The 10,177-nt window shown below is 55.5% G+C and overlaps 2 protein-coding genes across 3 annotated transcripts in view; both read right to left on the bottom strand.

The window, feature by feature from the left end:
• ATP6V1B1 (ATPase H+ transporting V1 subunit B1) overlaps positions 1 to 5,516 on the bottom strand; it is a 28,381-nt gene extending 22,865 nt beyond the window's left edge. Inside the window, exon 1 of one of the 2 annotated variants that reach the window (XM_030921756.1) lies at positions 5,317 to 5,516. In XM_030921756.1, coding sequence (XP_030777616.1) covers positions 5,317 to 5,434 — 118 coding nt within the window. In that variant the 5' untranslated portion in view covers positions 5,435 to 5,516. The remainder of the gene's footprint in view (positions 1 to 5,316) is intronic. The other variant, XM_030921757.1, reaches the window with a different exon arrangement.
• Positions 5,517 to 7,896: 2,380 nt separating this feature from the next.
• The window catches only part of VAX2 (ventral anterior homeobox 2), a 31,365-nt gene continuing 29,084 nt past the window's right edge, over positions 7,897 to 10,177 (bottom strand). Inside the window, exon 3 of the mRNA XM_010361912.2 lies at positions 7,897 to 8,574. Within this exon, the coding sequence (XP_010360214.1) occupies positions 8,137 to 8,574 (438 nt within the window). The 3' untranslated portion in view covers positions 7,897 to 8,136. The remainder of the gene's footprint in view (positions 8,575 to 10,177) is intronic.

Below are 10,177 nucleotides of genomic sequence, written 5' to 3'. Positions count from 1 at the left end.
CTGGCATGCACAGGCTCACGTCAGGTGCAGTAAGACCTGTCACCTCCAAGAGGGCAAGACATCATCTGTGGCGCTCATCGCGGTGTCCCACTTCGTGGAATAGTGCAGGGAATATGTACACACTAAAGAAATATTTGTACAGGTACAGTGGCTCACACCTGTAGTCCCAGCGCTTTGGGAGGCTGAGGTGTGTGGATCGCTTGAGCCCAGGAGTTTGAGACTAGCAATATGGTGAAGCCCCATCTCTACAGAAAATTAAAAAATTAGCCGGGCACGGAGGAACATGCCTGTGGTCCTAGCTCTCAGGAGGCTGAGGTGGGAGGATCACCTGAGCCCAGGGAGGTTGAGGCTGCAGTGAGCTCTGATCACGCTATTATTGCACTCCAGCCTGGGCGACAGAGTAAGATCCCGTCAAAAAAAAAAAAAGAGAGAGAGAGAGAGAGAGAGAGAGAGAGAGAAAGAAAGAAAGAAAGAAAGAAAGAAAGAAAGAAAGAAAGAAAGAAAGAAAGAAAGAAAGAAAGAAGGAGGGAAGGAGGGAAGGAAGGAAGGAAGGAAGGAAGGAAGGAAGGAAGGAAAGAAAGAAAGAAAACGAAAGAAAGAAAAAGAAATCTTTGCGGATGGATTGTTAACTGACCCCATCTGCTCCTTCCCATGCTTCCCACATCAGAACCGTTGTGTGTCCCCTCCTGACCTTCCCAAGCCTCCAAACCAAATGAGAGTCCTATTGTCCAGCCTAAAGAGTTGCACCGGTAGCACCACTTATACTTCCTGAGAAGGCAGAGAGTAGAAGAGAAAGAGGATGCACTGGGCTAAGGGGTTGTTGGGTGTAGGAAGACTCCTCAACGAGAAAGGGTAGGAAACAGAGGCTTGGGCATTACCCTTTCCACCAATAAAAAAAAACCTCTAAACAGCCACAGCACTCCCACACCCACAAGGTGTTTGGATCAGATTGTCTGGATTGCTAGTGGATTGTGCAAGCAGGGGAATGCGGGGCAGGCAGGAGAGACCCTCATTTTTATAAGCCCCAGGGAGAGCTGGCATCTGGCATGCCACACCTGCCAAATGGCTGCGCTGGGGGAAGAAAGCAGTGATGAAAAGATGCAGGGTGGGTGGGCTGGATAGGGAGGGGGGGTGTGGGAGGGGATGGGGCCCAAGGACCAGAAAAGTCCAGGGAATCATTTCTAATTCCACCGCCTCCAGAGACAAGTCTTTCAACTTCCGCCCTTCTTTCACAGCTGCTCCCCCACTTCACAGACCCTGTCATGTAGAATCCCCATTAACCCTGACATCCAGCAGCTCCACCTGGGAGTGGGGGCAGCAGCAGAGTGGTGATGGGGGACAGAGGATTAGGGGATCCACACAGCCCTTCCCTCTGGAGGAGGGGCTGGGCTGGAAGAGGCCTTAGAGGCAGCTGCAAAGTACTTGCCGCAGGCCCTCTGGGAGTCAGATGCCTTCCCCGGCCAGGCCACACGGGTGATCAGGGTGAGATATCAAAGCTCAACATCTTAGCACATCAGCCTCAGCTGTGAGTTGCCTTCCTGGGCTTCTCGCAGCTTCTAGGCCTGGCTCTGCGTGAACACATCGCTTCATAGCCTGGACCCTTCATTGCAGATAATCCACTTACGCGGCTGTTTCTGTTCAGCACTGGACTATGCACATCCTTCAAGGCCTTGCACTTGACTGACTACTGCAGCCCACTGGGTCCTCTCCCCACTGCTGTTCTCCCCACTCCCACAGTACTATAGACAGGGACCCTAGAGGGATGATGTCTCTCCCCTCAGGTGTCTTAGAGCTCTGCCCCTCCGCTGTTAGGCCAGCCTGATCTTTTCTTCTAGGCTGTTCGGTTTGGACACAGCCAAAATGGGGGCTGAGCAACAGAGGTGTCCTTGACTGCAAGCCAGTCCTTTTGTTTGTATATTGCAGCCTCCACCTCCATGTGTCCCTTGCATGGAGTGGCAAAACGAGGCCCAGAAAGTGGGCTAGTTTCTCATAGGCCGCGCCACATTTCAGGACGGTATCCTGCAGCGCTCAGCGATTATAGCCACTCTGCAACCCCGGGATGTTCGCCTGGACCCTGGAGAAGGAAGCGGGTGCATTGCCACAGGCAGAGGGCTGGATCAGAAGACTCGATGGGCGCTCCTTCCATGGGCCTTCCAGAGACTTTGCCGACACTCCCTCCAGCTGCCCGGCCCACCCCCTCTCCATTGTCCTAGCTGACACTTTGGGTTGTGCTCCGGACTTCTGGCTGGTGGAGCGCCTCCCTGCCCCCACCTCCCTACCGCCTTTTCTGTCAAAGGCTCAGCGGGGCTCCCGCGCGGCCCACTAATTAGCGCTGGCCCAGCCACACCTGCAGCGTCCTGGGAGAGGGCTGAGACAGGCGCCCATGCGTGAGGCCAGGGTGGGGGCAAGCCCAGGGCAGCAGGTCCCGCACCTCCTCCCCGATCCCGCTGGAGGGATTAGCGGAGGGAGGTCAGGGGCTGGAAGCTGAGGGCTCTTCAGCCCAAGACCCTGCTTGTTGGGACTCTCTCCATGTAACTCCTTCCCCTTCCAGTTGAGGAAACCGAGGCGGGGAAGCAAAGCCAGTGGTTTGGCACCCAAGCTCCTGGGGGATCTGCGGGGATCTGACCTGCCTTCATCCCTCCAACCAGGCTGCCAGCTTGTCCTTCCTGACCTTTGCTCCTGCTGGGCACCTCCACCTGCCAAGCCCAACATCTTCTGCCCAAACAGATGAAGCTCCAGGATACCTCCTCCCCTGCTAGGAGCCAAGGCCCTTGGGGAACAATTCTAGCTCCTCCACCCTTTCTGGTATCTCCTCCTTTCTGGCCAGTCCTCTCTCAGCCACTACAGTGAAATCACCCTTAAAGTCTCAGGCCTCTTTAGCCCACCTCCCCGGGAAAGGGAATGCCTCTTAAGTCACCTGGATTCATCTCCACCTGTGGCCCAGCGAGCCCTGGGGCCTCCTTGCCCTTAGCTCCCCTGCTCCCCAGCTTTTCTCCCAGAGTTCTCCTGTCTGGGAGTGCTTACAGACCCAGGGTAGGAGGCCAGGCTGGGGAGGAGACAGGCGGAGAGGGATAGAGCAACCCTGCCTCCAGTGTACTGAGGGTGCAGCCCTACATTTTCAACCCCTTGCCAGCCCTGCGCCTGTCCACAGGCCCCAGGGAGAACCCCACCCCCACCCCTCCCACCCTCAGAGCCTGAGGAGGAAGCGAGTGGGGTGGGGAGGGGATTGGGAGACACTGAGGATGAAGGGACACACCGAGGAACCTGAGCATGCCCCTGGGGGTGGGAGGGCATCTGGGCTGGGCTGAGGCTGGTCCCGTGCATCCTGTGGAGACACTTGATAGGCAGCAAAAGTAAAGGTGCTGGCAGGGAGCAGAGCCTAGAGGGGCTCCCCTGCACTGACCTTTGCTCTGGGTCCCTGTTGGGTTGTTGGGTGTGAACACATTTTCCTGGGTGGAGGCCACATACAGCCAGCATCGAGGGAGGCATGCAAACATGGGGTGGCGGGGGGGACACTGCCACCCCTGGGTTCCAGCCTGGGTCAGAACCTCCAAGGAATGTTGACTATAAATAAGGGGCTGGGTGGGAAGGGGCTGACAGGAGGTGGTTCCAGGCTTGGGCCATCCTGCCCAGAGGAGTGTGGGGTTAGATGTTATCTATAGGGTCCCTGGGCATCAGGAGGTGGGGGCACATTCCAGGAAGAAGGAAAGCAGAGCATGAAGGTGCAGATCACACACCACACTCAGCACCCAGCGGCTCCCCAGTGCCCACAGGGAGGAGGGACGGCCTGAAGGGAGTGGGGCTCATCACAACAGACTGGCAAGAGTCACACATCCTAGCTTAGGGTTCCAGGCCTGGGCTCTGGACCCAAGGGGGTCCAGTCACTGCATATTTTTGGTCCTAGGTGACCCTAACTTTGGTCTAGGGAGAATCTGGACCTCCTATCCTCCCCCAACCTCCATGGGACAGGGCCTACAGGCCTTCCTTGAGAAATCTGACCCACCCCATTCTCACCATTTCTTCTTAGCTGGAATGTGCTCCACCCTCAGCACCTGCCTCAGGCCTCAGGAGGTGCCCCACACCCCAGGGCTCTCCTCCCATGCGCCCCTGGGCCCCTTTGCTCTGATTTCACCCCTCAGCTACCCTCTGAGTTCAGGCCACCTCCTCCCCTGGCCTGGATAGTAACAGAGGAACAGAGGGAGGTGGGGTGGCTGTGTCAGGCTCACTTCCCCTCACATCACACTCCCTGTTAGGAGCCTCTGGCTCTGCATAGCTGTGGCAGCCACGCTGGTTTACTCCAGTGAGCCTCTGGCTCTGCATAGTTGTGGCGGGCCACGCTGGTTTACTCCAGTGAGCAGGGCGGCCTGAGAATTCACCAAGCCAGGGAGAGTGACCTTGGACAAGGAGATGCAGGAGTTCCCTTTGGTCCTCTGGACCTTGCCCCAGACATCTGGGCCACCCTTGCAGGACAGGCACAGAAGCCACACGTAAGGCCTCCCCTCTGAAATTGACAAGGGTACATCCCAGCGCCTATGGACACTTCCATGCCTCAAACCTGGATACTCGTTCTTATCCCAGCTGTACACACTCTCACCATACTCAGATATATGACCCTGCTGGAACACATACACACGTGCTCTCTCCATAAGCACACATGCACACACGTACATCACACCTAAGTGCACACACACACACCTTTGCCCTGAGTGCATAAGCATGCTGCACACATTTCCTTACCCCAAGTGAAGGTGGGAGTACCCCCTAGATACATGCTCCTACCTGCTTATGCACACAGGCACCTCCCCAGTCGGGAGCAGAACACGACATGCACCCATTGATGTGACGCACACAAGGCACCTATTTCCTCAGGCTGAGAGTGCTGACACTCTACACTGCCACACACGCCACTCCAAGTACACTTAATCACACCCCGCCTCAAGCTGAGTGCTTGGGTGCACACTCCTCACACAGGCACGTTTACACAAAAGCAGGTGCACAGCACACCCCACTCTCAGGGGCAACTGGAAGCTGTCTCTGGACTTGGGGTGTTACAGCAGGATTGGGCTGATGACAGCTATTCCCCAGCCCTCTCTTCTGGGGTAGGCTGGGCTGGGGACCTGCAACCCCTCACCTGCAGAGGTGGCCCCTGGTCCAGGTGGCCCCATGGTGTCACTCTGCTGGACAGAGAGCCCTCCAAGTCTCCCCAGGTCTTGGGTCCTCCTCCTTTTCTGAGGCAAGAAGCAGAGCCAGAGAATCTGGCAGCCCACCCCAGCTCCCCACCCTGACCTCACCCACCACGGTGGAGGGGCTACTCACTGACACGGGGGTGGGTGATGTAGTTTCGGGTGACCGCCTGCATGTGCTCTCGGACTGCGCCTAGGTTGCAGCCACTGCCAGGGAGCCCCCCAGGCCTGCTGTCTATCTCCATGGCCATGATGCAGTGCCCGGCTGGGAGCCCAGTGCCTGAGCCTGCTGCTGGTGGCAGCTCTGAGACCTCAGGTCCAGCTGGAGCTGGAGAGAGCCGCTCAGCCTTCCCCTGCAGCCACCCCTCCCCTCTCCCCTCCCCTCCCTCTCTTCCTCCTCTAGGTTGACAGTAAACAAGGAAGCCTTGGGCTCTGGCTCCCAAGCTTTCACCACACTGAGTTGTGCAGGTCTGGGAGGGGCCCCGGTCACCTGGGAGCTGCAGGATGTGGAGGGAGAAGGGCAGAGGGGAGGGCTGGCTTTTTCCTGCTTCTGTGCTAGGCGGTCCCTCCTCGCCAACCCCAAACTGTGTGAATTCAATTCCTCCCCCTGGACCTTCAGGTGCTGTCAACATTCCCATACTCGTCCCTCAGCACAGCTCTTTCTGGTCTCTCCACACCCAACTTCTGGCAGGCTGCCCTCTCTTCACTGTTCTCGCAACCTGACCTCACCCTGCACTCCTTGCCCTGACTACACCTGGATACTTCTTCCTCCCCACAATTCCATCGTCATCTTTTTGAACATCTGTAGAGAATTATTTCCTGGTCAGCCTCAGTGCTGCCTCCTGCATGAAGCCTTCTCTGGATTCTCTAGCAGCCAAGATTTGCTAAACATCTAGCCTCTTCCCAGGAGAGGCCTCTCTTGTCCCTGCTACTGGGCTGTGAGCCCCCAAAAGCTGAGCCTGTGTCTCCACCCACAGACCTGGGTCTCCTGAAGCCTGTCTGTCTCATATTATTGAGAGATCTTGAAAACGAGGGCTGGTCTCTCTCCATCTGATCGTAGAACCAGGTCTCATCTTCTCACATTCACCTCCAGAGTTCTATACAGCAGGCCTGCCCTGACCTTTCCAGTCCAGGTCAGAAAGTAAAATAGAGGTCCCTGTACTGTATAACTAAATACCTGGAGTTATAAATCAAGCTATGTGCACAGCCTGGCCTGGGTTCCACCCAAGACCTCGCCACTGCTTCCCAAGAACTCTCTTTGTGTCATGAAACTAAGAGTTGTGGTTTCTCCTGGTGAGTGGAGTGTGGTACAGGTCCACTGGGCAAGGCAGGGTGGACCCTGGGTGGTAGCTGGACCTGCCCAACCCAAGGTCTTCCGATCACCCCCATGCCTCATTCTAGACTCAGGATTTCTGCATTTCTAAGCTCCTCCCCAAACCATACCACTGAGCAGAGGGAAGGGCGGAAGTATGTTTGTCTAGGGATCACTGTCCCCAAGCACCCACTCCAGGTGACTCAGGACAGCCAATTTGAAACCAAAGCAGTGGCTACTATGTTTCTCAGAGCAGACTGGAGGAGACTGTGCTTGTTATTTATGTTCACAGAGTCAAAATCTGACCCCGCATCCTCCCGCCTGAGGACCCATTTCAGGTCTCTGGTTCCTGTCTCGTAATGCCCATCCTTTCAAAGAACTCTCCTGTGGAGGGCGGGGGTGGGTGTGACCACCAAGGAGCAGCACGAGGAAGATCTTTGTGGTGATGGAACAGGTCTGCATCTGGATTGCAGTGGTGAGTCCACGAATCTATAAAATGATATGGCACTATGCACACACATGGTACCAATGTCAATTTCCTGGTTTTGATATTGTACTATAGTTAGGGAAGATGAAGCTTATCTGTCTCATACTATTGAGTTCCTGCCAATGGAGGGAACTTCTCTGTCCTATCTCTGCAGCTTCCTGTAAATCTACAATTACTACAAAATAAAAAGTTAAATAAAAGAGTCTTGAGCAAGACTCTTATTTAACTTTTAAAAATTTTATATTGTTTGAGCAATATAAAATATATACATTATATATATATATATATATATTTTGAGACAGAGTCTCCCTCTGTTGTCAGGCTGGAGTGCAGAGGCATGATTTCAGCTCACTGCAGCCTCCGCCTCCTGGGTTCAAGCGATTCTCCTGCCTCAGCCTCTTGAGTGGCTGAGATTACAGGTGCCTGACACTACGCCCAGCTAGTTTTTGTATGTTTCGTGGAGATGGGGTTTCACTGTGTTGGCCAGGCTGTGTATATATATATTCTAAAGGGTTTCATGTTGCAGTCTGTGATGGGTAGCCCCACTCTGAATACCTGGACTCTTGCTTGCATTTACCTTTGATGCCCTCTCTCCCTCTCTCTCGACCTGGTCTCACCTTTCATCATTCATCCTCTTCAACGTGACAATGTTTCCCTCTCTCAAGTATTTTTTATGTTTGAAAGAGAGTTTGTAAAGGGCAACATTTAACCAAAGAATTCCTGTTGGTGCCATGGGCCTCTATTGAGTGGGAGTCAGGTGCCTGCTGACCCACACATGTGAGTCCCCTGACCCCCAGAATCCCAGTTTCTGCCTCCTCCCATCTGAGGTCCCTCTGACTCTAAGCCCATTTTCCCGTCTAGTGACAAGCGGGATAGAAGGGATTGAGGGGTAAGTAGTTGTGCTGTGGCCGCTGTTTCCCTTCTTGTCATTGTTTTCCTTTTATTTCAGTGAGAGACACACACACGCACACCACTCACGCACACAAGCTGAGGGACCAAGGCCATTTGGTCTTGAGTCTCTGAGCTGGGGGGCAGGTGGGGAGGAGTGTGTGGCTGCTGCCCCTCCTCTCCGGGGCCTGCTCAGTGCAGTCCGCTGGGGCACAGGAGGCTGGGAAGGTGCTGTGCTCAGGACTCAGTGTCACAGGGTAGGAGCCTTAAGTGTTAGCTTTCTTGCCGCTGCCGGCGCTGCCCACTTTCCGTTCTAGCCAGCTGTATGGCTCAAAGGCCGAGGAACCCAGTTCGTAGCCGGCAGGCAGGTCCAGCAGTGGGGCCGAGGAAAAGCAGACAGCTGGCAGAGGGGGCGGCAGCGGAGGGGAAGCTGAGGCCAAGGGCAGCGGGTTGAGGCGTGGGGAGGAGTTCCTGGGGTGACCTAAGGAGGTGCCCCTGTGGCTGGCAGGTAGGCCTGGCAGGCTAGGGGTCAGCGCCAGGAGGCTGGGGGTCCTGGGTACAGAGAGCAGCCGGCCCTGCTCCAGCAGCCGCAGAATGTTGGAGGTGGCAAAGGCCTCGGAGGCTGAGGAGGACGCCCGCTTCTCCAGGTCTCTGCTCTGGTCTTTCTTCTGCTTGGTGCGGCGGTTCTGGAACCAGACCTTCACCTTGGGATGGGGGAGGGGTTGTCAAGGAGGGAGATGGGACAGGCGAAGCAAAGTGGGGGCAGGAGGGAGGAGGAGAGGAGAGGAAGGGCGTGGGTGGGGCAGGTGGTGGATGGGGTGGGGCAGGATGTGAGGGTGGAGCAGGAGGGAAAGAAGAGCAGATTGTTGTTAGGGTCTCCCCACAACCAGCCTGCTCTAAACCAACTGATTAGGGACTCTGGTCCCCCAAATTATGGAGGCCCCTCTACTGTTAAACTGACTCTGGCCTAGGATGGAGGAATGGATTGACAGACAGAGGATGGAGTTTGGGGGTACAACTGATGTTCTCCTCTTGGCCCACATGCCCTTGGCTCAAAGTCAAGTTCATGGCCTCAGCCACCATTTATGTGCTGATAATTCCAACTCTACCTCAGGCCCAGGAGTCTGAACTGAGATCCAGGCCACGTATCCACCTGCCTGCTAGACATCTCCCCATGGATATCTCAAAAAACACCCCAAACCCCACATGTGCAGCTCTGTCCTCCAAACAGAGGCTTCCCATGTTCCCTCTTCCATCATGGCCGCCTCCACTCACCTATGCAGGAGCCCCTCTCCCCATTCCCTAGAGCAGACCCTCCTCTCTTCCTTTGTTCTCTCTGACCTGGACCATGGCACTGTCTCTACAGCAGCACCTCTCGACCCTGGCTGCCCCTGAGAACCTGGGGAGCTTTAAGACCCTAGTTCACTTCTCACCTTGGACCAATAAACTCAGAATGGGGGAGCCTGGGACCCAGACTCTACTAGTTTTTAAAGCTCACCAGGTGGTTCCAAGGTGAAGAAACCGGTGTTTTAAAGGTGTCTCTGCCCCAGGTTTAAACTGTAACATCTAGAGGGCTTGGGGCAAGAGAAAAAATGAAAGCCTCTGGCTCATGGCCCACCCTGGCTCCGACCCACACGTGTGTGGCTGCCTCAGCCTGTTCACACTCTGCAAATAACCCCGCATTGGCTGCTTCTTGGGCCTGGAGTGCTGAATAATGTCTGTGGTCTGCCCTTGGGAGGACTGACCCTGGAGAGGCCCAGACAGGTGCTGGATGTGGGCTCAGGGCCATTTGGCAGGGAATTCTGAAACTGGACACTTTGGTGGCAGGGATGGGTGGTCTCGAAGGTGGGCACAGGCTTTTGGCAGCCTAGACCCCTTGGCTTTGCAGAGTCCTTATCACGTCGGGGGGGCCATGGCCAGAGGAGGGGCCAGATTCCTGTCTGAGGACAGTGAGGTCTCTGCCTCCATGCTGGCTGCTGCTGCCTTTGGAGGGAGCTCTTTCTTTCTTTTTTTTTTTTTTTTTTTTTTTTTGAGACGGAGTCTCGCTCTGTCACCCAGGCCGGAGTGCAGTGGTGCAATCTCGGCTCACTGCAAGCTCCGCCTCCTGGGTTTGCGCCATTCTCCTGCCTCAGCCTCCTGAGTAGCTGGGACTACAGATGCCCGCCACCATGCCCGGCTAATTTTTTGTATTTTTAGTAGAGACAGGGTTTCACTGTGGTCTCGATCTCCTGACTTTGTGATCCACCCACCTCGGCCTCCCAAAGTGCTGGGATTACAGGTGTGAGCCACCACGCCCGGCCGGGAGCT

The sequence above is a fragment of the Rhinopithecus roxellana genome, chromosome 17 (assembly GCF_007565055.1).
Source record: "Rhinopithecus roxellana isolate Shanxi Qingling chromosome 17, ASM756505v1, whole genome shotgun sequence".
NCBI lineage: Eukaryota > Metazoa > Chordata > Mammalia > Primates > Cercopithecidae > Rhinopithecus > Rhinopithecus roxellana.
Note: the sequence above shows the minus strand (reverse complement) of the source record. Positions and strands in the feature narration are given on the sequence as shown.